The sequence below is a fragment of the Balaenoptera ricei genome, chromosome 4 (assembly GCF_028023285.1).
Source record: "Balaenoptera ricei isolate mBalRic1 chromosome 4, mBalRic1.hap2, whole genome shotgun sequence".
Classification (NCBI taxonomy): Eukaryota; Metazoa; Chordata; class Mammalia; order Artiodactyla; family Balaenopteridae; genus Balaenoptera; species Balaenoptera ricei.
The window spans coordinates 195,863-222,337 of NC_082642.1; the positions used below are offsets into that span (position 1 = coordinate 195,863).

Sequence of the window (26,475 nt, forward strand, 5' to 3'; positions counted from 1 at the left end):
TCACACCAAAGAATATTAATAATGTGGCACATCTGAACAAATCCTGCATTTCATGTTCTGGAGGTACAGGTTATACTGCAATGGTCTTTAACCTTGCCTGTATATTAGAATAAGCTGGAAAACTTTTGATCTTGATGCAAAGAATCAGAGTATCTAGGGGTTGGCCTGGCTATTTCTCTTTAAAGCTCCCCAAGTAATTTTTAAAGTGCTGCCAGGGTTGGGAATCAGGGCGATACTGCAGCAGACCTAGTGCTGCTACCATTCTCCAACACAAATAATACTGTCTTTAAATTAGCCAACAATCATCCTTTACAACAGTAGTATAAAAGAAACCCTCATTTATGAATATTCTCATTAATTTTTTCCTTATACAGACTTTGGCTGGTATGTGGTCTTTACCAACTCTAACCAAACTAATGAGTTAACAAAAGATGTGGGTTCTGGTCCTGGATGGGTTCCTATGTGATCCTATTCTAGTTACTCCCACCAGCTGGGCCCGTGTCGTTGCCTATGAAATGCTGGTGTTGTATTAGATATCTCGACTCTCTTCTGGCACCGTATCTTCATAACCAAAATGTTTAACAAGTTAAAATCACTTCCAAATTTATACATCTTAGTTCTAATATTTCTGACTGTTAGCAACAGCAAGAGGAACTGTGCTAAATTCTATGAAGGTATTTCCTCATCAGGAACAATATTCAAAGTCAGTGTGGATAGCATGAGATGCTGATGAAATGCCAAAGCAACACAATTTTTCAGGCTTGATGCTACTGTAGCAACAGACATATTCATGGGAAAATGCACTTGGTTTGATGAGTATCATAACTGCATTATCAATTTGAAAAGTTAATGAGCTGTGTGGTCTTAGATAAGTTATTTACCTTCTCTGTGCTTTTGCCTCCTCTATTACAAAATGGACATAATAATAGTACCTAGTTTCATAGGGTTGTGAAAACTAAAATGGATAATGCATTTAAAGCATTTAACAAATGCCTTGAAAACATTTGCTCAATATTTTTTAAAGGTCTTTTTTTCTAGGAACCTGAAGTTATAGAGCCAAATCTACAAATCAAGAAAAACAAAGGAATTTAAAACAGTTATTTCATGTCTATTATCCACTAAGGGAAAGGACTACGATATGTCTTTCACATCAGATGGTTTTTGGATGAAGCAATTCTGAACAATATGGTAGAACTAACTCCCTGGCAATGTCCAACATACTCTAGCTTAACATTTGTTCTTTCACAATCTCAATGAATACAATATATGATACATTCCAACAGACTCTAATTCAACTAGCATTTAATAGGTGGATGAAATAGACTAGCCAGCAACCCTGTAGGTTATATTTTATTATTTCCAAGCTGCAGAAACATTAAAATGAACATAGACAAGAATAGCATGTGCAAGGGCCTTTTTTTTTTTACCTCACAGGTCTGCAAAAAAGTAACATTTATACTCCTAAAAACAAGCAGTTAAAAATCTGCAGAAGCCACAGATTGAAGCAATCAGCTCTAAATAAAACAGCTAGAAATTGAGCTAGCATTTTAATATTCCAAAGAAAATCTGAAAAGTGTTCTCCAATCCATTTTTTTTAAAAAAAAAACACTTTATCCCTGTGCCTCATTTATTTTGTACCTTTTAATCTCCCTCACCTATTTCACTCCTCCTCCTGCTCCTCCCTCCCCTCTGACCACCATCTACTGGTTTGTTCTCTGTATCTGTGAGGCTGTTTCCATTTTGTTATGTTTGTTCACTTGTTTTGTTTTTTAGACTCCACATTTAAGTAAAATCATACAGTATTTGTCTTTCTCTGACTTATTTCACTTAGCATGATACCCTCTAGGGCTAGCTATCCAGGTTGTCACAAAGGAATCCACTCTTAAACAAAAAAGGTGATACTCCAAGAGATGTCATGATATATGCAATTCACTTTCAAGTATACAGCAAAACAACTTGAAGAATGAAAGTATGCAACATAGATGGACAATAGACAGATAAAGCAAATATGACAAAACAAATTATTATCCAATAAACACTTAACAAAATTGTTCATTGTTGAGTCTAGATGGAAGGTATATGGCTGTTCTTTGTACTATTTTTTCAGCTTTTCTGTATGTTGAAAATTCTTATGATGAAAAAATTTGGACGTTTATACATGTTCTAAGCCTATTAAGTATAACAAAAATAAGTCTCTTCCTCCCTCAAATAAATATTAAATATATTTCAGTAATAATCATATTTTATTTGAGGTATAAAACCAATCAACAGTTGAGATATACACAGAATGAACTATGATATAACAGAAGCTCCTGAATATAATAGGAAGGGCCTCTAAAATTACTTCTTTTCAGGCTGAATTTATTCCATGAATCCATTAACGTATCTAAACCTTGCAGATACAGTTGAAGTTAGTCAACAAAGTGAGGAAAGTTAGTTCTTGGCATTTCCTTTTTTTACAGGAAGTTGACCTGTAGCTTCCAAATACTTATTGATAAGGTCTTCTTGTGTAGCTGGTGAACATGGCTGATATCTGCAGTACTCCATTGTATATTCTCCCTTCCCCTGGGGGTTTAACACAAAAACAGAAACAAAAAGCAGATTTTTTTTTTTTTAAAACAACTATCAAGTAAAGTCATGCAAAGACAAGATTTCACAAAAATGATGATTTTGCAGGATGGTCTCTTGAAGAACACTGAAGTAAAATTTAAACACTTGCTTACCTCTGTGCATGACCTAAGTTCAGTAGAATAACCAAACATTTCATTTAGAGGGACCTGAAAACATACACAGTAGATATTTCAGCATTGCTTATTGAAAAATATTTGAGAAAAATATAGAGAAGACTTAGTCATTTAACTCCTTTAGACTCAGGTTTCTACTAACTACTCCTGGTTTAAAAGAATTAAAAGCCAAAGAGAAACCTGTTTTTGTTTTACCACAGTAGAAACCCTATTTGAAAATAATTTCATTTGACAGACACAACTAGAAACCCAATCTTTCAGTTTCACGGAGCGGACACCGCTAACAGCTGTCCCTCTCATCCCCACTCCACGCAGCTACAGCTCAAGCACTCAGAAGTGTTTCTTCTGTGAAAATGTGAATACAACTTTCCCTTGGACTACTCAATGATAGGCCACATGCCAAGAGGAGTGTCTTCTAAGAGGCCTTAGGTAACGTGATAAACCCTTTCTCCCATGAGATTTAAGTAAGGGACAGGCAACGGAATTAAATATTATCCCAATAAATTAGAACATAATAAAACGGCTATGCAAACAAAGCTATAATGAGAAAGGTAATTATACATCTAAGAAAATGACATACTCACAAAAGGCCTACCTGAAATGAATCTTAGTTTTAGATTTTGCACTTAAAGAGATGCTCTAACAGCAAAGTACCGAAATTACCACATACATATAAGCCACAAATTCAACACTCAGCCATGGAAATGTGCCAATTTGCTCTACAATTTCCAAAACCAAAAGCTAACTCTGATTTCCTCCTGTGGATAATAAAAGCAAGGTTGTCAGTGACTAACAGTACTTACATCTGCATATAGCGTAAAATAGTCCTCAATTCCATCTTGTCCCGTGATTATTCCATGGCGCCGGTTAATTCCTGCAATCACTGGTCCCTGAAATTCATGTGGAGCTACAACTTCCACAGACATAATAGGTTCAAGAATACATAATGTGGCATTTGCCAGGGCTAGGGTTTAAAAAAAATATAAATTGGTTTATTAATCTTTAAACAAACTGGAGCTCTTTCCTATCCACATATACAAAAGGGAAATAGAAAGTGCTCTCCCAAAGGTACACACATAAATGATAAGGTTAAAATATTTGATCTGGACTCATTTTTCTAGTAGCAGCAGCAGTCACTCTTCTAAATGGAACTTCCAGTAAGACAACACTTAATTCTAATATTAGTATGTCCATTACCATATTTTTATCCTAAAAATCATTAGGTTGCAGAAGTAATATAAAAGGGTCTTAAAACAACATTCGATCAAGTCCCTTCCCATTTAAATTATGCAGTTGAGGGTTACTAATTCTTTCTGAAATCCTTCGGGAATAAAGACACTATCTGTTAAGTCTCTGACCAAGGTAAATCAATTCTTTCTTGTTGGTCCCTGGCAGACAGTTATTTATACTTGGAGACAATAATCAAGTCATGCCTGAGATATGTCTAGGCTAAACAATTTCAATACCCAATTGAGAATTAGAAAACCAAGTTTCTAGTTTCTGCTCTGCCTCTAATAAGTTATATGCCTTTTGGAAAAACACAATCTGTCCAGGTCATGTTTCTTCACCTACAAAATAAAGACATCGGCCTAGATGCTAAAGGCCATTTAAGCACTAAACCCCAATGTGTTTTTTATGTGTGTTTTTTTAAAATAAAAAAAACTTATTTTTTTAATCCCACTTAGTACATAACAAGAACACTTCTTACTGTGACAAATGCTGACTGAGGTTGAAAATGTAACAGTGCGGAGAGAATATAAAAAAACTTCAAACACTCATATTTAATTTGGACATCATGATAGTGTGGAATAATACTTCAGCCTCAGACTGGATGAATTATCTTTAAATAAAGACTTTAAGCATAACATGAAAAGGTGACAAAGAAAATATTTTGTTTTAAAATAATCATAATTTTCCAAGCATCAATTTGTTTATAATAATCTAGTCAGCAATTATTCTTGTATATTCATTAAAGCACTTGTTCTAAAGACACTATTAGCTTAAGTGCAATAATTATAAGAACAGCCATTTAATATACTTGCATTTCTTTGAAATGTTTTCTAATTCAAATCATATCTTAGCTCAGACCTAACTTTGACTCATTACTCCTAATTAGTGAATTTTGTTCTGAAAAGAGGAATAACTGAACTCTGCAGACTCCTAAGTTTCATTAGCTAAGCCTGCAGAATTCTACGTAGACAGCTAAAGCAGTAGACTAAAAATTCTAGATAGACTGTAGAAGAAGCTCTATTTCTTGTTAACTTCTTGGGTTACCACAACAGCAGAGCTTCCTTGGCTCTAAATAAATGCAATTAATGCAGAAGAAGGTACCCAGAAAGAGAGATGTGAACAGACATATTAAAATTTAGTAACACATTATCTAGTGTTTTCAATATAGGTCAGTAATATAAAAGAGCTAGAGTGTAAGACGCTCATATTCTAAAGAGAAAGAAGGGGCCAAGTATATAGTGTATAGTACATAATTGTTGAGGACGGCCTATCCAGTTCTTGGTTTCATATTCCCTCACCCTGCTCCTTTCCTTTTAACTCCCTCTTTCTTCCTAAATCCACCTTCTGATTCACCTCGCCCTTATTCATGCTTTTCTCTGTCCCATTCCGTACGACAAGATTCCAGAGCTAAATTCATCCTGCCATTTTTTAATAGTCACATGGCAGCCAAGTCCTACAAGCAATTTTTCCTGAAGTAGAATAAAAAGCAAGTGAAAATACCCACACCATCACAGGACCTTTTAAGCCAAAGTGGTGCGTAGAGGTGGTAATGTTTCTATTTCAGTCCCCTAGGGACAAAGTTGATAACACCAGGCTGGGTGCTAAAGAGGTTGTGTGAGGAGGTGGTCAAGGGCTAGGCTCTGGTTTTAACTCTCAGCTCCACCACTAACTAACATGTAACCTTGGGCCATTTGATTAACTACTCTTGAGTCTCAATTTTCTCAACTATAAGGCCACTGTTGAAGGTAAGATATGATAATTCATGTACTCAGCATAATACACAGCACAAAAGTGATCAATAAGTGTTATTATGACCACTCTGAGACCAAAAGCTGGCAAATGGGTGGCATTGCACAGTGCTAGGTCAAAGGTAATGTGAAGGGAAGAGGGATTAGCCTTCATTATGCCCAAATATGTGTGTGCAAGTGTTTTCAAGTACATTCTCATCTAATACTTTGGCATTACTATCTCCAAACAGCCTGGACTTGCCCATTTCCACGGAGTTAAGTATGAAGTAGAGCCAGCATTCAAACTCAAAGCCCAGGAGATCAGAAAAGGGACACTGCTGAGTAAAATGAGCTAACATGACTCTGGGTAGGCCTTTATTTCTCTTGTAGAGTAGCTACAAGTTCAATGTTTCTGCAGAGACCAAGCACAGCGGTCTAAAAATTGGCCATAGACAATGATGGCAACGGTTAACATCTATGGGGTGAAACAGTCCCTGAAAGAACATTCAATTTCACGTTTCAGTTTTAGTTACATCACTGATTAATCTCAGGGGCAAAGTTTACATTGTGACTGAAAATAGTTCCAGTTTTCATTTTTTTTTAATGAAAACTACGTGAGAATTTGGACTATTTTTCTTCCAATTTTGATAATAGAGAATAGCTCAAAAGTATAAGCTAATCTGATACTAAGCTCATTTATCAACATTTTCCACCCTAAAACTCTCATATGATAATCAGTGGAGGTGTATGCATGAAAAGCTGATTTTCTTAAGAGCCCAGCAAAAATTTCCTTTTACCCTTTTACCCTTTTATCTTTCAGTCATGGAGAAAAAAGAATCAGATGATGATACAGCAAAGTAATTCATTTTTCACGCTTGCAACCTGTTTATTTGCACATATTTATCTGGCAAAAACCAATACTCCTCAATTCAATTATTATCTGGTGCTTTTCCTTTGCACCCCACCAGGCAGTCATCACACATAACAGTATTTGTACACTTAAGTATTTACAAACTGAATGGTACATATCTACCTGTTTAGTTAATATGCATAGACATACAGACTTTTTTCATGGCTATATATGTGTATGTTATGGGCATATAATCTATATTTATTTATATTTCATATAGGTATAATTTAAAAGGTTGAGGCTCTTTGTTAATTGATTTTACCAATTACCTTGCTTTATGCAACCTCTATCCAGGAAAGCTACCAATTTCCAGTCAAGAATCAGCATAGAACAGTTGGTGATATCTAATTTGTTTTAACTATACTTTAAAAAAGTATCACAATGTATACATTTATCAAATCATTACTTTAAATATTTTACAATTTTGTCAACTGCACCTGAGTAAAGCTGAAAAAAAGAATATGAAGTGATTACAACCAATTTGCCGGTTGAAGATTTATTAAAGTGGTGAACCCCGAGAAGGCAAGAGGCAGGTGTTATCAATACAATCTGAATCATGCTTAATAAAGTCTTATTTTTTTTGTGTGACTTTATTTCCCTTTTTCCTATTACAGCTGACAGACTGTGACAAGGTTTCTAGATCATAAATTTCAAATGCATTTTTAATAGACAGCTAGCTGGCATAAAGAAAATGGAGGATTCTCTCACCCTTTCACAACTGAGAAATGAAACAACAAATTACTAATGGCTCCCATTAGTTTAACTAAAATAAGGAATTAGCAACCTGGTCAGGGAATGAGCAACCTTCTCCAGCCATTGCCCCACACCTGGTCACAGATGCAAACAGACCAAAAACAACAAAGTCCAAAATTCATACAATAAAATCCTGATTTTCCGAATGCCTGGAAATGATGTGTTAGGATTAATTTTCTGCTATTTCGACCCTCTTTGACAAAAATATCTCTGAAATGTTTTGTGAATCATAATGTAATTCTCTGCAAAAATCCACTTATGGACATAACTAATGAATTACCATATAATGGATATGGAAGAGATGACAAAGAGAATGAATTTTCTGGCTCCCAGTTACAATGTAAAAGCCCCCAACGTCAAGCTGCTGTGCCGTCATTTGCTTTTCTCTCTTAAAAGCAATGAATCAGATATATCTGCAATTGCTTAGGGTTCTGTTTCATCAGGGTTTTAATAGACGTATTATTCTATGTGAGAAAGGTTGACAATTTTAGCAGTTTAACAAGAAGTCTGCACTGAGAATAAGGTTTACTGAATTCTTTCAAATGCCTAAAAGCCTACAATGTCATACATGAAAAAGTTGTTTACAAATTTATAGATTTTTCTGACATCTGAATAAATCACTAAAAACAGGATGACTATAATTAATGTTTCTTTAAAATAATTCTTATAATTCTGAGCACTTCCGTCTTCTCTATTAAAAGTAGAACTTACAGATTATCTATGAATTTAAACTTACAAAAAAATACCAGATAATTTAGGAGAACAAAGTAGGATTTTAATTTTGTAAGAAAGAAAACACAGTAATCTATCCTCACTTTGATTCTATGAATACTTGCCCAGAGCCTATCATGTTCCCTGGTGTGCTGCTTACTGCTCTGGTGGGGTGGGGGGGATGGGAGGAAGACCTAACCAACACAGTGCTGCCTTCTGCGGCTCTGATGGTCCACCAGGGAAATAGATGCACTGATGCGGCAACTGCCAGACACAGCGTACCTTGTTTAAGAGCACCTTCTCCTGCGCGGATGAAAGAGATTTCATTGGAATCCACCATGTGATACGCTCCATCTTGCAGGACAAACCGGAGCCCAGAGAGCTTGTGACCAGACAGAGGGCCCTTCTCGCAGGCATCCAAAAACCCCTGTTAATGAATGAACACAACTTCTGGAGTGAGTGGGTTTTACTCACAGAAGCATTATGAAAAACCCCCAAACATTTTAGTATTCAGAAGTGTAACATTTTTATGTATGCTACATTTCATTGTTTAAAAAAAAATTTTTTTTTAAGTTGAACAGCCTATTTAAGTATTATTATTGTGGAATCTAGATGAGCAATCCCTTGGAAAACTCTATCACTTAAAGGTGAGAGCTGGTTTGAAAGTGATGCTGAGAGTGCTACAATCGCTTTCTCATAACCTCATCTTCAAGAATTACTAAACACTCATGATGCATTACAGAGACAGCATGATCTCAATTTTACAAGGAGGAAAGAGAGGAAAGGCAAATCTAAGAAATTCTCTAAAATAAAACGTCAATCAAAACTGACATCTAATCAACAGCTGTGTCTTAAGCTCCTACTATATACCTATCACTGCTCTGCCTCATTGGCAGATCACTAACAGCTTTAGTGTTCTACAATGTCAGTAAGAACTAAAATTAAAAGCTAATTTCATTTTTCCAAAGCAATTCTTCTTTTAAAAAAGCAGCTTTATTGAGGTATAACTGATATACAATAAACTATACATATTTAAAGAGTAAAATTTGATAAGTGTGCAATTTTTTTTTTCATTCAGTCACTTAAATACTCGTAGAGCTCCTACAATTCAAGATAGTTTTTCATGGCAAGACAATCACACAGCTGCACATGTAGTACAATATATTTCTGGCATTCAAAACTGTAAACTCTAAATGCTGAAAAATATCTGAGCTTTCCTTCACTTACATTAATCCTGGAGAATAAAAGATAATTTAAAAGTGTGTGAATGACAAAATATTGTCTTGAAATAAAGTATAATGAATGAAACACACTAATCACAAAAAATGCTACCAAAATTAATGCTGAAGCCAAAATTATGATCTGTTAATAAAGATTTCTAAGTTAAAAGGTTAAAAAAACCTAAAAATCTCAATCTACAAGAATAGACAGTTGCTAAAGGTTTACAACAGTCTTAAAGCCAGTTGACCTAGAAAGCCAACAAATCACTAGTAACCCCATTGTATGTGCAAATCACTTCACAGTTCCCAAAGAAATATCAGAGTCTTATCTGATCCTTGAGTTTGTGAGGGGTTCGGAATTAAGTACTATATGCTCAGTTTACAAAAGAAAGTGGCTCTGATTTACCCAAGGGCATGTTAATCACTAGCAGAGATTAGGACAGCACCCAGGTGTGGGGAATCTTAATGAATGTCCATTCTACTACATCAGTACACCTAAAACTTTCATAAACCCCTAACGCCTACTGCAAATTTCAAGTGCTGATTATAATCAATGAAGTAGTTTAAATTTATCAAGAGAAATACAATAACTATGATTAAGAAACAGAATGACTTCCCCTCATCATCACAGCATATATTTATAGCTCTTGAACTTAAAGATTCTAATCAGATGGAAAGCTTAATGAGAAAAAGAAGCAGAACTGTAATGAAAATGAACCACAGAAGACGTGATAGCAATGTGATTTGATACCTAATAGACTGTTTTTGATTTTTTTTTAAATGCAATAAAGGTTTTTTTTGTTTTTACCTTTTCTACGGCAGGCACAAATTGCTTTGGAACATTTGACCCAAATGTTTCATCTGAAAACTCCAACTTAGTGTAGTTCTCTGGGTCCAGAGGCTCCAGTACACCTATCACTTTTCCAAACTGGCCTGCACCACCTGATTGTTTTTTATGTGTAAACTCAAACCTGAAAGTAATTTAGGAAGAAGAAAAAATCAACATAGCATTATATAATCACCAAAATGAAATAACTCCTACTAATTTAAATGAAAAACCACCTCTCATCATTTTTACTTTTTCCTTCAAATACCATGGCCTTGCTATAAAATTATTATAGAATTTATTTAAAAAGTAATCCTGTCCCTTCTGTTTTTACTTGGAGGTGAGGGTGGGGCACACCACCAAAGTAATCCATGGTTTTAATTCTGCTAATTCTGAATTTCACAAGTAGAAAGTAAAAGTCAACAAATTAAAATAAAAAGTCCGTCTAAGGTTCTTATTCTATTAATAGTAACCTACATTCCAAAGAGCTTACCCATTTCTTTTGGAATGCCTCCCTTCCCTGGGACAGTGTTCTCTCCTTAAATCTCTATGAGGACAATTACCTGAAAATAGGAGCTATGCAGTTAATTCATTCAGATACTTGCTATTTGATTTTACAACTTGTACACTATGGACTGAGAAAATACGAGAGAAGGGAGTTTCAGGCGGAATAACTAACACCTGAAAATGATTAATGGCAAAATGATCATGATTAACATAAGTTAAGTCATTCAAATAGACACACAGGTCAGTGTTTACTTGAAACTACTAATGACAACATAAATAGGATGAAATAAACATCTTACATGCATACTAAATATATGTAAACACAGGCTACGATATCACTGAAAAAACATTTCATGAGGGCTTCCCTGGTGGCGCAGTGGTTGAGAATCTGCCTGCCAATGCAGGGGTCACGGGTTCGAGCCCTGGTCTGGGAAGATCCCACATGCCGTGGAGCAACTGGGCCTGTGAGCCACAACTACTGAGCCTGCGCATCTGGAGCCTGTGCTCCGCAACAAGAGAGGCCGGGATAGTGAGAGGCCTGCGCACCGCGATGAAGAGTGGCCCCCGCTTGCCGCAACTAGAGAAAGCCCTCGCACAGAAACAAAGACCCAACACAGCTAAAAATAAATATAAAAATAAATTTAAAAAAAAAAAAAAACAACATTTCATGAGTATCTACTGTTTGGAAGGCGTTTTTCCTGTCAACTGAAACCTTCCTCAAGGCCATAAGATGGAAGAAGCTGGCTGCTTTCAAAGGTGTCTGCAGATAACTGCAGGTAAATGGACATTAATGAGTGTGTGTTCCTGCGTACAGATCTGTGAATGGTTTGGAAGAAGTAAACAGCAAATTTCAGTAGATGTCAGCTTGGAATAAGCAGTTTCCATAGAGAGCCTAAGCGTGAATGTGCCTGATGAACTGCCTTTAAATAATCTTCCAGCAGCCAAGAGCTTCAGGATAGGCTGGGAAACAATGCTGAATGGTTGATTTTCCCGGGAGAGAAACAAACAGCCATCAGAACCACCAAGAGCAGGAAAAGGAGAAGAGAAACAACTGCCAAATCACCACAGAATTACTGAAGGGATTCCAAAACTGTGGTCCATTGACATATTCTCTAGTATGCTCAAGTTCTCTGAGACATTTTAAATTTTGTTTTCAATTTGACAATAATATGACATACAACATACTCTAGATCTGTGCTGTCTATATGGTAATCACTAATCATGGATATTTACATTGAAATTAAGTAAAATTTAAAATTCAGTTCCTCAGCTGCACTAGTCACATTACAAGTGGTCAACAGGCAGGTGTGGAGAGTGGCTACTGTCCGGGACAGCAGAGCCAAACATTTCCATCGCTGCACAAACTGCTACTGGACAGCAGTGCCCTGGAGGGCCAGCTCACAGACAAGCAATCCCTGCGGTTTCAGGGACCATGGCTGCGTTTATAATCAAGTGGATGCCAAATAACAGGACACTCATGTGCCAGGCTTGTGCTAAACACTTTTTATGAACAGTCTTACTTGCTCTTCACCACAGACCCATGAAGTAGGCACTATTTTTTATTATTATTTTACAGGTGAGAAACCTGAGGGTCAGAAAAGCTAAGTAACTTGCCAAACGTGATACAGCTCTTAAGTGGCAGAGCCAGGATTTGTACCAAGACCAACACTCTTAATCAAGCATGTTTCTAAAAGGCTAATAAGAACATAAACTGATTTAATCTGCACACGATGCATTCACTTCAAAAGCTGTTAGAAGACACTGCACAAAGAGAGATTTTACTGTAGCTTAAATAGAGAAGTGGAAGAACTAAGACATCACTTGGTAGGCACTGAATAGATGTGCTGAAGGCAAAAGAATCCATGCTCCTGTGGTCAGACCACTGGAATTTTATAAAAGACAATTTCATTTTGACAAAACATCATCATCTCTCACATTAAAATTACTGTTAATTAGAATTGTGTTGGTTTTATTGCATATCTCTATTTTGTAGATTTATTTTGACTTCATAGTCTTATCAAAGTTGCAAGCCATAGGCGTTTTAAGTTTTATGTCCATACAATTATTTAAAATAATAATTTAATTTGCCCGATCCCAGAGACCCATAATAATTCTGCTACTTTCAAGGTAACTCATACATTATTCAAGTTTGCGGATAATGATCTCTTGACTTACCACTAATGAAATTTTAGTAAGTAAGTAAGATTTCAAGGACTCAAGTATAGGAATAAGATTCTCTCAATGCAGTTTATTTATTTAACATCTAAATAAGCAGTTTAAAAATTTTAATATAATAATTATATTTTTAAAAGAACTTAAACTGGTATGTGTACTTTTAGTAAATAAATGCCTGATACGTCACAACCTCTGTTACTAGCCTTGATCTACAGAGATGTTAACTGTATTCGTAAAGCTTCAAAAGGGTGATTTCATCTAGGAAGCTCACATATTGTACTCCTCACAACTCTAACTGGTAATAAAACAGATGTTAACTAGCTACTTGTGAAAACTTTAAAATTTCATTATCAGCAAAAAAGCTCTTTCTGGGTAATTAGAATGTATTCCGCCACTCCTTCTTGGACACTATCAAAGGAGCACATAATTCATACAACTAACACACAAATACAGTGACAAACTAAGAGGTTGGCTGATAGATGAATGACTCACACCCCCCCACACACCGCCCAAAAACAGAAAAACAAGCTTCAATTTTTTACAAAAAGCCTTGAGGAGAAACTAACCCTTTCATCCTCTAGTTACTTGATGGTTGTTGGCTAATATAATTAGAAAGAATGGGAATGCCTTACTACTTACTGTTCTTTAAAAATCTACTTACTCCAAAGACTTTATTTACAAATAAAAAGGGTATTTGAGGAAAACAACACATTACAAATACATTTTTGTTAACTTTTTTAAAAAAAGCAACACAATATATATGTCTACCCAAGGAACCTTCAAAATCCGTTTTGGGAAAAATAGCAAAGAGTCTTTATTTCTTTTTTTTTTTTTTTTTTTAAGAGTCTTTATTTCTAAGCCAACCAGCTACAGTGTCAGTTTGGCTATACATTTGATGAAAAGAAATCTTAGCTGCTAGATCTACAGCAAATCCAAAGAACAGCCTAGACTACAGTTCCTTTAAAGCTCACAGGAGGTAATTAAGAGATCTGGAGAGTAAAAATGCACTGCCTACTAAAAGTCTGTGCTTGCTTAAGGAGCTTTAAAAACTGCTTTTGTTAGAAGCTACTTCAATGTAGTGCTTTGTATAAATTCAGTTTTTAAGTAAGTTTTAATCCTCAAAGTAAAATTTTCAAAGTGATTCAGAAAGTTGGAAGCATGGTGTGATATCAAAACCTCATCTTTCGAAGATCAGTAAAGGGAGAGAGGAGTGCCAAGTACCTTTTAAAATTCTCCTGACCTAAATTACATAATCCTCCAAATTAATGCTATCGTTTGCAGTCTCTCGTACCCTGATTTGGGCAGAACTGATACACCACCACAGAAAGCTGGGTATGAGCAAGCCTGTTCCTGGACAGGGAAGAGAAAAGAAGGACTCACAATGACTCACTACCTGGCGCTCCTTTGTACTTTGCCCCGTGCCGGACACTGCGGGTGGTGTATAAGGAAGTTGCGCTCGTGCCGGACACTGTGGGTGGTGTATAAGGAAGTTGCGCTCCAGTCTGCAAGTAAAGCAACCAGCCTCCTTCCACGAAGAGGAAACTTGAAGCCCCAGAGACTCTCCACTAAGGCGAAGGCCCGAAAGCCCCTCCCCAAGCTTCTGTAAAGGTTAATAAAAGGAAGGATGTAGTCTCTAACAACCCAGCCCAACGACTCACTCCTCACCCCCCCTTAAAGGAGGAGGGGGCTCTCTCCAAACAGGGACCAGAGAGTAACAGTAGGCGGTAGCAGGGCGGGGCTCCAGGAGCAGCCTCCTTAGGAGCCAGCTCCCAGGCAGCGGCTTGCAGAATCGGAAGGAGGGAAGGAGGGAAGGAGGGAGACAGGGAGGGAAGGAGCTGGCGGCCCCGCCCCAGGCCCCGCCCAGCCCGAAGAAGGAGGGCTGACTTTTCCGCCTGGGGGACTCGGCAGCAGGCAGGACGGGGGTGCCCTTCCCTTCCTGGGAAGCTCGAGCAGCCCCACGCAAGCCCAGCCGCCGCTCACCAAGAATGGCAATCCCTCCGACCCACTACCCGGCCTCCAGGGCGGCCTCGGTGGTAGAGAGCTGCATCAACTACCAGCAGGGCAGCCCCCACAAGGTGTTTCTGGTGCAGACAGTCAAACAAGCCAGCCTGCAGGTGAGTCGGGCAGAGGGTGGTGGCGGCACCTGCTAGCGTTCCCCCCACCGCCAAGGGTCTCAGCTCCACCTGCTTCTGACCCCCCACACCCCATGCCCGTTTTGGGCCTCAAGGCTGGCTGTCTCTCTAGAGGAGTTGGCTTTTCTGGGATTGGGCTACACTCCAGTCTCTGGGGACAGCCCCGGGAATGTTTGTTGTTTTTACGGGAAGGCAGAGACACTGGTAGTTTTTATGAGCCCTGCTATAAGGAAATCGGTAAATGTTCTCAATTGGGGCGGCTTCTCCCCTTTCCCCAAGTGAAACCTACAGGAACCATTTTCAAAAGGATCTTAAAACTGGCGCTATGTTTAGCATATACTACTCCAATCTGGGCCAACAAAAGCTCCCGTCTTGCAAAAGTTTCTTCACTGCCTGAATTTTAAGATCAATCCTTTATTAGACTCTTTGACCAAAATGAAGGGTTAAACAAAAAGCAACAGAAACTGACAAAGCAGAGTAAAAGTATTGTGGCCTGAAGCTTCACTTCAACCATCCAAACACTACTGCCACTGACTGCTGTGAATGATGGGCCCCCTCTGGCTAAGGGGTTAAATTAAACGCTCAAGACCTCAGCAACCACTAAGCTTGTTTCCGTTTTACTAAAATCTAATAGATTTGCGACTGTCCCTTATTTATCTGACAGAAGTTTAACTGCTAACAGTCTTTAAGAGCTGACAGGGAGTAAATGTTATTTCAAAACCACACCAGATAACATAATTAGGTACAAATTCTCAATTACATCTTGATTCAAAAGTGAAATACCTAAACGTCTGTCTTACTGTTATAAAATTTGTTAACGTATCATTTTGCAAGTCCACTAACATACAAGTAAAAGCAGTACTTAACATTCTCTAACCACTTGGCAGTAAGCTGCCTCAAAATGGAATTCATCTTCATTGAACACTATTTGCAGGGTACATAAGGCTTTATGAAAAAGCTTTTCAATGGTGCATCCTATTTGTCACCTTTAGAATTAAAATTTTCAAAATTTCTCATGTGGAATTTAGGATCACAGATCCAGAGGTTAGAGTACTCTGATGATTGAAAGTGAATTATAACCGATTTTATTTATACATGCTTTTATCTCACCCTCTTGTTCTCATCCAAAATAACCCTGCTAGAGGACCTGCTAAATTAGATGTCACAAACATGGTGACATGCCTTGGTCAAGGTGTAAGGCCTTAACCATTTACCCCCAACAGTCAGCACCACGCCCAACCAAATGAGAATGGATTCTTCTAACAATGTAAAGAATTGAGTTATTGTTATAATAACACAACATTTTCTTAATTTTAGGATATTCCGGGAAGAGGACATAAGTATCACCTTAAATTTTCTGTGGAAGAAATTATCCAAAAAGTAAGTGAAATGTCATTTTATTATGAAATAAAATTTGATTCCTAATATTCCATATCACCTCTGTTGATCAAATCATAGGATTAATTTGGTTTTTAAAAAAGTTGTTGTAAAATCCCTGCCTCAAAAAAAATGATCACCATACAAAGGTCAGTTTTTACTTTTTGTGTATTCTGAGATACACTTAGTATTTCTATCACGCTATTTAGAAAAGAGACTCTATATACTTCAGTTCAAATAAATTTCCTTTAAAAATGTTATGTACTCATAGGCCAGTATGAATTTATGCCTAATATGAACAAGTGTAATAATTAACTCTACAATCATCATCACTTTTTTATGTCTGTTTCATTCTGTTTTTCATTTCTTTTATTTAAAGAAAGCAAGTGCTTTTAGATATTTATGAGCAATAGAATGGCCAACTGGTACCACTCTGTTCAGATAAGAATCTTTCAGTAATGGGGCAGGGAAATTTTAAAAAATTATACACCTGTCAAATTATTAATGAGACAAACTTAAAAGGAAGGAACTGCCACTTGTACCATAACCACCTTGAAATTTTAAAAAGCTTGCCCTTTTGTTAAGCATAATTAAAAAGAGATACAGGCTAACATAAGGAGATTCATTAAAAGGCATTTGAGCTGCTTGATAGTCATCTTTACAAAGCAGAACCAACGCTACAATCTTCTCATTTTATATTTGGATATAGATTGCAGAATCTGAGTTTGAGAAAATTTCTGTTATTTCAGGAGGAGAGAATAAGAGTAATGGACAGACTTAAAAAAGTAACCAGAGTCTAGAGTTGGTATATAAAGACTAAAATCTGCCTTACAAATGGACTTCCCATTAATACTGAAATACATAGTTTTAAAATGAATTTACAAGATTATGAGACCTTATATGTTATAAAATAAGTTACCTATTTTAGATACCTCTAAGAAAATTATTGGGCCACCACCAATTAGATACCTCTGGAATAGGTACACTCAAGTCAAGTCTGAAACAACACCATTAGGGGGGCAATGCTTTAAATGTTATATCTCAAAGAACAATAATTAGTAATGGATGGCCATCTACATGTAAAGATCTTTCACAAAATGTTTCAAACAGCAAGTTACAGTGAATTGCACAGCTGAAGTACTGTACCCTCCAATGGGACAAGATACTGCACCAGAAGTCAACTTCACATTTGAAGGAGAAATTGGAAAGAACCCAGATGAGGAAGATACCACATTTTATCATAGACTCAAGTCTATGAAGGAACCACTAGAAGCACAAAATATTCCAGGTATGTAAATATATGGCACGGAAAAATATTTTTTTCGACTTTAAGATAATATCAATTACCTATGCTCAAAATTGTTAGATGTTAACATTATGCTGGCAATATATTGACTTTTGCAAAAATATTTATTACTAATCTAATTCAACAACAAAAAAAGCCTTGGAACCTTATAGATCAATCTATGGCTTAATTAAATTAATTACTTTCTGTACCCATTTGAAGAAAACTAAGACATGACTTAGAATTTAGATTTTTTTTAAAGGTCAATACTGTATATATAAAATAATTCCATTTATCATATAAATGTTTCCCTCACCAGACAGTTTTGGAAATGTACCTCCGGAAATGAAGCCAGTTCAACATTTAGCCTGGGTTGCCTGTGGTTATATAATATGGCAAAATTCTACTGAAAATACATGGTATAAAATGGCAAAAATTCAAACTGTCAAGCAAGTGGTAAGTAATTTCTATAAAATACACTATTAATAGATTTAATATTTACTGAAGGTGTTATAATTCATGATTGGAAAAATAGTGCCCCTTTAGTCATTTTGTATTTAAGATAGTGAAGTCAGTATTTGAAGGAGAAGTCAGTTATCAAGGCCAGAGAAGGTGAAGCTGCAGTTTCAAGAGAGTGAAGTCTTGAATTATAAATAATTTGGCAGTGGTTTTTGTGTGCAGCTTAATACAGATTATTTCCTTTTGCAACCTAAGTTTTGTGTTCAAATTATTATAATCATGTGATACTGAAACCACCTCTGCTTTTTTCCTCTAGTGAAATGGTAGTGTCAGAGCTAAAGATATGGCTGGCATTTTTTCCCCCAGGATCAGCTGGAACAAAAATATTAGCACTCAGTCTTTGTGAAGCTTGCTGTATATAATTATCTTTTATAACCCATTTAGTCATAATTGACAACCTCATATCTTACTTGTTGCTAGCCTTGTATTTTAAGTCTGATATGACTATTCCAAACTGCCTCTTTCTAGACCTTAAAGAGATTAAAATAAATTATTTGAGTTTAGCTCTATTAAGAGGTTTAAAAGAAAAACAAAATATGTCAACTAGTAGTATTTAATGGAATACAAGAAAAATACTCTGTAAGAGAAAAGCACTTTCCATTGGCTTGTTTCAGTTTGTTGGTAACAAACTGCAAGGCAGCTGGAGCACCTGTACTCCACAAGCTTTTGCAGCCACTTATTAGATACCTTTGGACACTGGAGGACAGGATACCAATTACAGTACTCAGAGTGTAATGCCAAATACCTAGCATCACTATTTATAACACTTTAAGAGAGCCTTTTTCTAATGCATTTTTGTAGATAGCAACCTTGGTTACAACACTCCTATAGGGGCATTGCGGCTCAGATAATTGAGTAGCTGGGTCCACGTTACAGAGGATCTACAATCACAATCATGATTTTCAAGCCATGTTTTTATAGCAAAATATGCAGTGTTACTGCTTTATGAAAGAAATTTCCTGTAACCCTTCACTAAACTGCAGTTTTAAGGCATTAATGAAAATCCCAACAGAAGAGTTTAACCACTGCTTCAGCGTGAATATATTATATATCTTTACCTATTATGATCCAACACGTAAGAAACCTTCCTGATTTTTACCTTATCCTTAAAGGACATTCTTTGTTGATATAGTCAAAGAAGGGATTGCTTCAAGATACTATTAAGGAGAGAAGAGCATAGTTTTATTTGATCCTGGGGCCATATTTATAATTACTGTCAACCAAAGGAGCCACAGGAGTTTGTGCTGCCTCTTGGAGTCTAGGGCTTGTTTCAATACATCAGTTATAAGCTTTAAAGAGCCTTGGGTGAGTACAGCAAATTTCTGATGACCATGGTTTGAAACTCTGTAGACGCAATATTTCTGTGCAGCTGATAGTATAAATACTTTATATGTCCAAAGCAATAAGCAGCATAGATCAAAGCTTTAGTTACAAAATCAAACATTACATTTTATTATTTTCAGTTTTTTAAAAGAGAATTCCTATTATAAAATTGGTTTCCTTTAGTGTAAACTCTCATTTCAGTAGTTTATCCCTTAAACGATGCTTTTCTGAATAATGGAAACATTAAGGAATCTTAAATGACAAATTATAGACTGTAATGTTCTTAAGTAGCTACCACAACTCAGAAACTAAAAACAGAAGGGGTAAATGATTTTTAGAGTAACAAATTTTTTAAAAATCATGATTTTAAAATGTAGTTTGAAAGAAATCTTATTTATAAGAGAATAGTTTTTCTGCCAGGCTAAATAAATTATGACATTCAATTTTTAATTTTATTTAAGTGGAAGTATTACTGTCATCTACTAATGAAAGCTGATTCTTAAAATTATCATTTTTGCCAATGATATCAAGTTTTAAACACAGGTTTTTATTTTTTATTATAGCAAAGAAATGATGACTTCATTGAGTTAGACTACACCATTCTACTTCATGACATTGCATCTCAGGTAGAGTATCATTTTCCTTTATTTGATGCTACTTTGAAAATTGAGACTCATTTTGTAACCACAGTATGCCTTATTAATTTTGACTCTAAATCAGAATTCATATAAATTCAAATAGGCACCAGGTTGAAATATATTACACTTGCAGCAATTTAACTTGTTTTGTGCTTTCTTTATGAGGACTGTTTTGTTTCTAACAAAATATAAACCCAACTCTGTTTTCTTAAATGTTTTCTGAATTTTATCATAGCATCAGTTTCCTTTACTTGCAGGAGATTATTCCTTGGCAAATGCAAGTTCTCTGGCATCCACAATATGGTACTAAAGTAAAACATAATAGCCGTCTACCAAAGGAAGCACAATTGGAATAAATGAAGACTGTAACATTCGATGAAGTATAAACATGCTTATTAATGATGTGTATACCAGTCTTCATTGATATCTAGCTTAAAGGGTCAGACAAATCTCATAAGTGTCCCTTTGTATAAATGGCCTGAACTACAGAACTATATAGCTTCCATAATAAAGAGCATCACAATGTAAAAGTGTCTTATCAACAGTAACAGTGCTATGTATATCCCCTAATAAAAAGCTTTAAATTCCAGCCTCATAGTTTATGTTTAATCGTTTTGCATACTTACGGGACAGGGGCCGTAATGGTTTCTCTGAAAGCAACTTTTGGCTTTCCTGTGGTACAAGGACAGCCATATTCTCTTTCCATCCTCTAAAAAGAGCAGGAGAGATCTTTTTGATATATTTAAATTAAAAAAATAATGAACTAAAGGAAGAAAAATCCCAAGAATCTCAACTACCTTAGAAGCATTCATTTAAATATGATAAGCAAATGATAAATCTTAAATCACTTAAGTACCTTATGAGGATAAATACATGATATTAAACAATAAAACTGCTTTTACAGATTTTATATAAATGAATTCTAATTTAGATTGATTAATTTATACTTACCTCCAATTAATCTATCCAATAAAACTTTATCTTTGCTCCATTTTATTACATATTCACTGGAATAGTATATGAATCTGTTGTCATAATTTTCTACTATCTCAACTTCAAAGATATAATCACAACCAGAATTTTTAATCATAAGTCATATATATTTTGTTTTCGTTCATATACACACAAGACCTTTCCTAGGTAAGCAGGGGCCCCATCTACCCACTTGTTTATCTCCATTATAATGATCTTCAAGTACTGACTTGAGAAGAAAACAGGCAAGAAATGGCCTGAAGAGTGGGTACTGGTGGGCCGACTTTCTCAGCAGGTTTCTCCCTGAGGTTGTCTTCCTAAGGCTGAGACCAGGATACACTCGACCCAAGGAACCATAACCTAGGGATGGATGAATGGTCTTACTGCAAATCCCCTGAGCCTTGATTCTAGAAGTCTGCAATGTTTTACGAATAAAAAGATTTAGAAACCAAAAGTAATTAATTAGTAACACACACTGGAAGAAGCAGTATACCACATCTAGATACAAAAACCAGAGTGAAGCTTGAAGAACCACTATTAGTTTATAACCATTAGATTGAGAATTATCGACTTTTAACAAAACATAGACATAAAGTGAATTTAACTTCCTTGTTATTCATTACCTGAGCATAGATTTCCAGGTGTAATTCTCCCATTCCAGATACAATTGTCTCTTTGCTCTCAGTGTCAAAGTGGACTTTAAATGTGGGATCTTCTCTTGTAAACCTGCCAATACCTTTTGAAAATTTTTCCAGATCATTCTTTAAAAAAAGAAAATCATTACACATTTTACTAAGCATGATAAGCAATGAAACTGTTGAAAAAACTTTAATGAATGAAATCAAATACATGAACAGTAAAAAAATAAAAATGATCTACCATCTAGTTTCTAGGCTATATCCTTTTAATATGAGAGCTTGAATACCACACAACCAAGACAGCAGGGAATAGCTAACTGATAGAATTTTCTTTTCACACCAAGATACAGGAGTCCAAGACTTAACTCTATGCCCTTTCCTATTATATTGACAAAAACTGTCCATTTGTGGAAAACTGCCCATAAAGCAGAAAGTAGAATCTGTGTTACTGTGTTATATCTTAGAAATCCTATACATGATCAAAGGAATCAGCATGGTTACCAAGTTTCTACTGTAGATTCAACAGGGCAGTTAAGACCAACACTAGGCAAATGCACATTGAGACCTCTCCCTTTCAAAACAATCTGCTTGGATGTGGTTTGATGCACCTTTATTCTCCTTAGATGTAACTTCCTTATGTGGTAAGCAGAATAATGGTCTTCTAAGGACATGCCCTAATCCCCCCAAACCTGTGACTGTTACCTTACATAGTAAAGGGGACTCTGCAGATGTGAGTAAGGTTACAGACTTTGAGATGGGGAGATTATCATGAATAATCTGGACGGGCCCAATTTAATTGCATGGGCCTTTAAAAATGGAAGCTGAGGGACTTCCCTGATGGTGCAGTGGTTAAGAATCCGCCTGCCAATGCAGGGGAAACGGGTTCAATCCCTGGTCTGGGAAGATCCCACATGCCGCAGAGCAACTAAGCCTGTGCGCCACAACTACTGAGCTTGTGCTCTAGAGCCCATGAGCCACAACTACTGAGCCCACAAGCCGCAACTACTGAAGCCCATGTGCTCTAGGGCCCATGTGCTGCAACTACTGAGCCTGCGTGCTGCAACTACTGAAGCCTGCATGCCTAGAGCCTGTGCTCCGCAACAAGAGAAGCCACTGCAATGGAAGCCTGTGCACCGCAATGAAGAGTAGCCCCCGCTCGCCGTACATGCACAGCAACGAAGACCCAATGCAGCAAAAAAAAAAAATTTTTAATAAAATAAAATAAAATAAAAATGGAAGCTGAGCCTGCATTTAGAACTGCCCCTTTCCTCTTCCACCTCCCCTGCCCTGCAGTGGTCTCCGAGACATCATTCCCATGTAATAAATCACACCTTCTCAGTTTACTGTTTGCTGCCCTCGCTAGAACGTGAGCTCTTTGAGGAAAGGGATGCTGTTATGTCCCCAGCACCTAGAAGAGTGTCTGCTTTGTAGCAGATGCTTCATAAATACTTGCTGAATAAAGGAGTTGAATTAAAAAAAAAAAAAAGGAAGCTGAATGAAGAAGGGTAGTGGAGAGATGGGAAGAGGGAAAGAAGAGACAGGAGATATTTGAAACATGAGAGGGGCTCATTTTGCTGTTGCTGGCACTGAAGACAGGAGGAAGGGGGCTATGAGCAGCCTCTAGAAGCTACAAACAGCCCTCAGGTGACAGCAAGGAAATGAGGACCCCAGTCCTACAACAAGGAGCTGAATTCTGCCAACAATCTGAGTAAGCAAGGAACTAAACTGTCCCCTAGAGCCTCCAAGAAAGAAACAACACAGCCTTGCCAATACTTGATTTTAGCCCATTAAGAACTATGTCCGAATTGTGACCTACCCAACTGTAAAATAATACATCTGTGCTGTTTTAAGCCACTAAGTTTTTGCTAATTTCTTAGGCAGCAATAGAAAACTAACACGCTCCAATCACCAATATTAACAGCTATCACATGTGGCTGAAGATGTGTTATGTGTTTTGTATACGTTATCTCAAATTCTAACCACAAGGCTGCACGACAGAATTATCCATGTTTTACAGGTGAGGAAACTAGGTACAAACAAGTTGCTCAAGGCCACAGAGCTAGCTGGGCTTGAATCCTGGGTTAGTCTATCTCCAAAGTCTTTTCCCTTTGCCCTGCACTAGCCAGGGACTCTCAACTTACTAGAAGATCACCCCTGCCCCACTACTGAGATTCAGGGTTTTATGCAGTGATTTCATTATTTGATGTATATTAATTCTCCAGGAAGCAGACAACCCCAAGACACCAAAAAACCTTTTGAATATTGATGCATTTGATTTCCCTCCATGATTGTGAACTATCAACAGTTAAATGTCTTACATAAACTCTGGAGTTAGGAATAAAGAAGAATAATATCTTTAACTTCTAGTCCTTCATCTTCTGAAGGGAAAAGCAACCAATCTGGCAAAGTACTTGGAGCAAACAGTGGCATCTCACTGTGGTAAGATGTAAAGCTCGCCTTTCAACTTTCTGAGATAGAGTGACTGAATGTTTCCTGCCACCTCAACATTCTCTTTTCTATAATGAGAAGGGCCTGGAAAATCTCAGTTCCTCAAAATAGATGAAGTAGTTGCTGTTAATATATCCACAAGACAATAAATCAGAATACGTTCTGTAAATGATAGTACCCAGATGACAAGAGATCATAAAATGTTCCCTCAGTGCATGAATGAGTTAATGTCAATATATCACGTTAAAATGATTATTATGAATGTAACTAACTTAAGAACTAAACAATTATATTTCAAGATCAGGACTAATTCCAAGGACAAGCAATGCAAATGCAGAACCTATTCAAGCAATTTTGGCTAAAAAGCTAAATGACATCAAATCCAATCATAAAACTTTATATTTGAAAGTGAGTCAAAACAGTCTTATTTGCAGGCCTTCCATGTTACAGTCAGACATTTACTTCATAACTACTACAGATGTAGAGATGTATTATAATCCATGAGGCAATTAATCTATGCAATATTTTAATATACTTTACAGTGAGGTTTTTCTGCAACTTAGGACAAATGCCTCAGTTGCCTCTTTTCCATCTCTTACGATCTCAATCTAGGAAGTTACTCACACTTAACACTCCAGAGCCAATGATATACTTTTACTATAGTAAAGAGTTATAAAGCACCGTCTCATGAATACTTTAATACCATCAACTTCTTCAAATATACTGTGAAGTACTTACTACTAATAGATTGGTAAATTTTAAAAGGTGATCTCAATACCAAAAGAGCAAATAGAGACCATAAGACTGCTGGTTATCACAAGACACCATATGCATTGTGGAGACAGACAAAAAAGAGCTCAAGTTTTTACTGTGATATACTGAGCGTTAAATCAAACTCCTACCTTGTTAGAAGGCTTCATTGCTATTGAAATGACAGGATCAGGAACATGAATTGACTCCTAAAGTATTTTTCAAAGAACAGAGAAGAATTCAAATACAGTACCGTATGTGTCAGGGATGGATTAATTTTAATGTTCTCCTTTACAATAGAACAAAAGACAAATACTAGTCAACATCTTAGGGTAGACAAATATATCTTGGTCTGTTTTTCCTTAAATAAATGAATATATTAATATATAAAGGTGTCCACTTATATGATCTCCTCCCTCCCAAAATAACAAAAATAAAGCATCTATTTACTTACTTAACTGTTTAAGACCCTTAAGTTTGTTGACACTTTCAGTTTAACATAATCATTACATATAATGAATTCAAATGCTGAGATGTGGAATACTTATTAGCTCGTGGTTACATCTGCTATAGCTATCTTCTGATAAGTTATTTAATCAAAATATACTGCCATCACTGATAAGAGAAGCAGAGAAAGGGACTAGATTCTTTATACATATGACATCTCATTTAATCAGTCACAACTCTGAGAGGCAGATATTATTATCCCCATCTTACAAATAGAAGCATCAAAGGCTTGGCAAGAAGAATAACTAACTTGGCCAAGGGCCAGCAGGTAGCTCAGGGCAGAGGTAAGACTGACCAGGGTCTACTTGCCTCAACGCCTGAGTACTTCCCACAACCTCCAGTCCCTTCATATTGGTAATGACAAGTTTAGAAAAAGCCTTATCAATAATACTTATCAAAAAGTCCCCTTATCTAGATCACCCAAAAACCTTTACAGATTTATGATTTTTGCAGTGTCCTAACTCCACATGTAAAACCATAGACATTAGAGAGTATTTTATACAAAAAAGCTAAATTATAAAATCAAGAATTCATCATAAGATACAGGAGCTATTATAGTGCTCATCTGTTAGGCTGGACCAGTTCTTATATAAACAACCCACTGTAAATTCCTTCACTGCAAATCACCTATCCCCTGCGTACTCATATTCGTCCTTTACTGAATGAATTCAGGAGAGGGAGCACCCTCATGAACACATGGTCATGCTGTGCAAGAGCCTGCTGTCCTGTGGGGGCAAAAAGGGGAGGAGTAAAGGGGACTGAAAGGCGGGGACTGAAAGGCGGGAACTGCCCGAGCATGCTCTTCCCTTCAGTCTCCCTCAGTGACAAAAAGGGACCTGTGAGTTCCACAAGGCAGGCTGTGTACAGTAAGGTGGACTGTCTAGTTGCATCCTGCCTGCAGGGCACGGTTCCGTTCTGTCATGCTGCCCCTGGAGTCTAGCCTAAATGTTACAGCCTGCTCTTACAGTTCTCTAGGGGATTGAGGGAAGGGTCCAATCTCCAGCTGCCGAGTTAATAAGGAAGGAGCACTTGGTTGGGACTAGCCTGATGACGGCGACAGCAATTAGAGGTGTGCCCACAATG

At 36.7% G+C, this 26,475-nt stretch overlaps 2 protein-coding genes across 4 annotated transcripts in view; one reads left to right on the forward strand and one right to left on the reverse strand.

Moving 5' to 3' along the window:
• Positions 1–1,332: 1,332 nt before the first annotated feature.
• GFM1 (G elongation factor mitochondrial 1) overlaps positions 1,333–26,475 on the reverse strand; it is a 43,085-nt gene continuing 17,942 nt past the window's right edge. For all 3 annotated transcript variants that reach the window (XM_059920037.1, XM_059920036.1, XM_059920038.1), the window contains 8 exons: positions 25,038–25,094; positions 21,673–21,810; positions 20,704–20,786; positions 10,104–10,266; positions 8,358–8,502; positions 3,548–3,708; positions 2,724–2,777; positions 1,333–2,565 (listed from right to left, as the gene is read on the reverse strand). In XM_059920037.1, coding sequence (XP_059776020.1) covers positions 2,434–2,565; positions 2,724–2,777; positions 3,548–3,708; positions 8,358–8,502; positions 10,104–10,266; positions 20,704–20,786; positions 21,673–21,810; positions 25,038–25,094 — 933 coding nt within the window. In that variant the 3' untranslated portion in view covers positions 1,333–2,433. The remainder of the gene's footprint in view (positions 2,566–2,723; positions 2,778–3,547; positions 3,709–8,357; positions 8,503–10,103; positions 10,267–20,703; positions 20,787–21,672; positions 21,811–25,037; positions 25,095–26,475) is intronic.
• Positions 14,531–20,666, forward strand: LXN (latexin). The gene is made up of 6 exons (XM_059921831.1): positions 14,531–14,917; positions 16,253–16,315; positions 17,423–17,600; positions 17,917–18,053; positions 20,003–20,065; positions 20,335–20,666. The coding sequence occupies exons 1-6, from the start codon at positions 14,789–14,791 to the stop codon at positions 20,431–20,433; spliced, it is 669 nt and encodes a 222-aa protein (XP_059777814.1). The 5' UTR covers positions 14,531–14,788; the 3' UTR covers positions 20,434–20,666.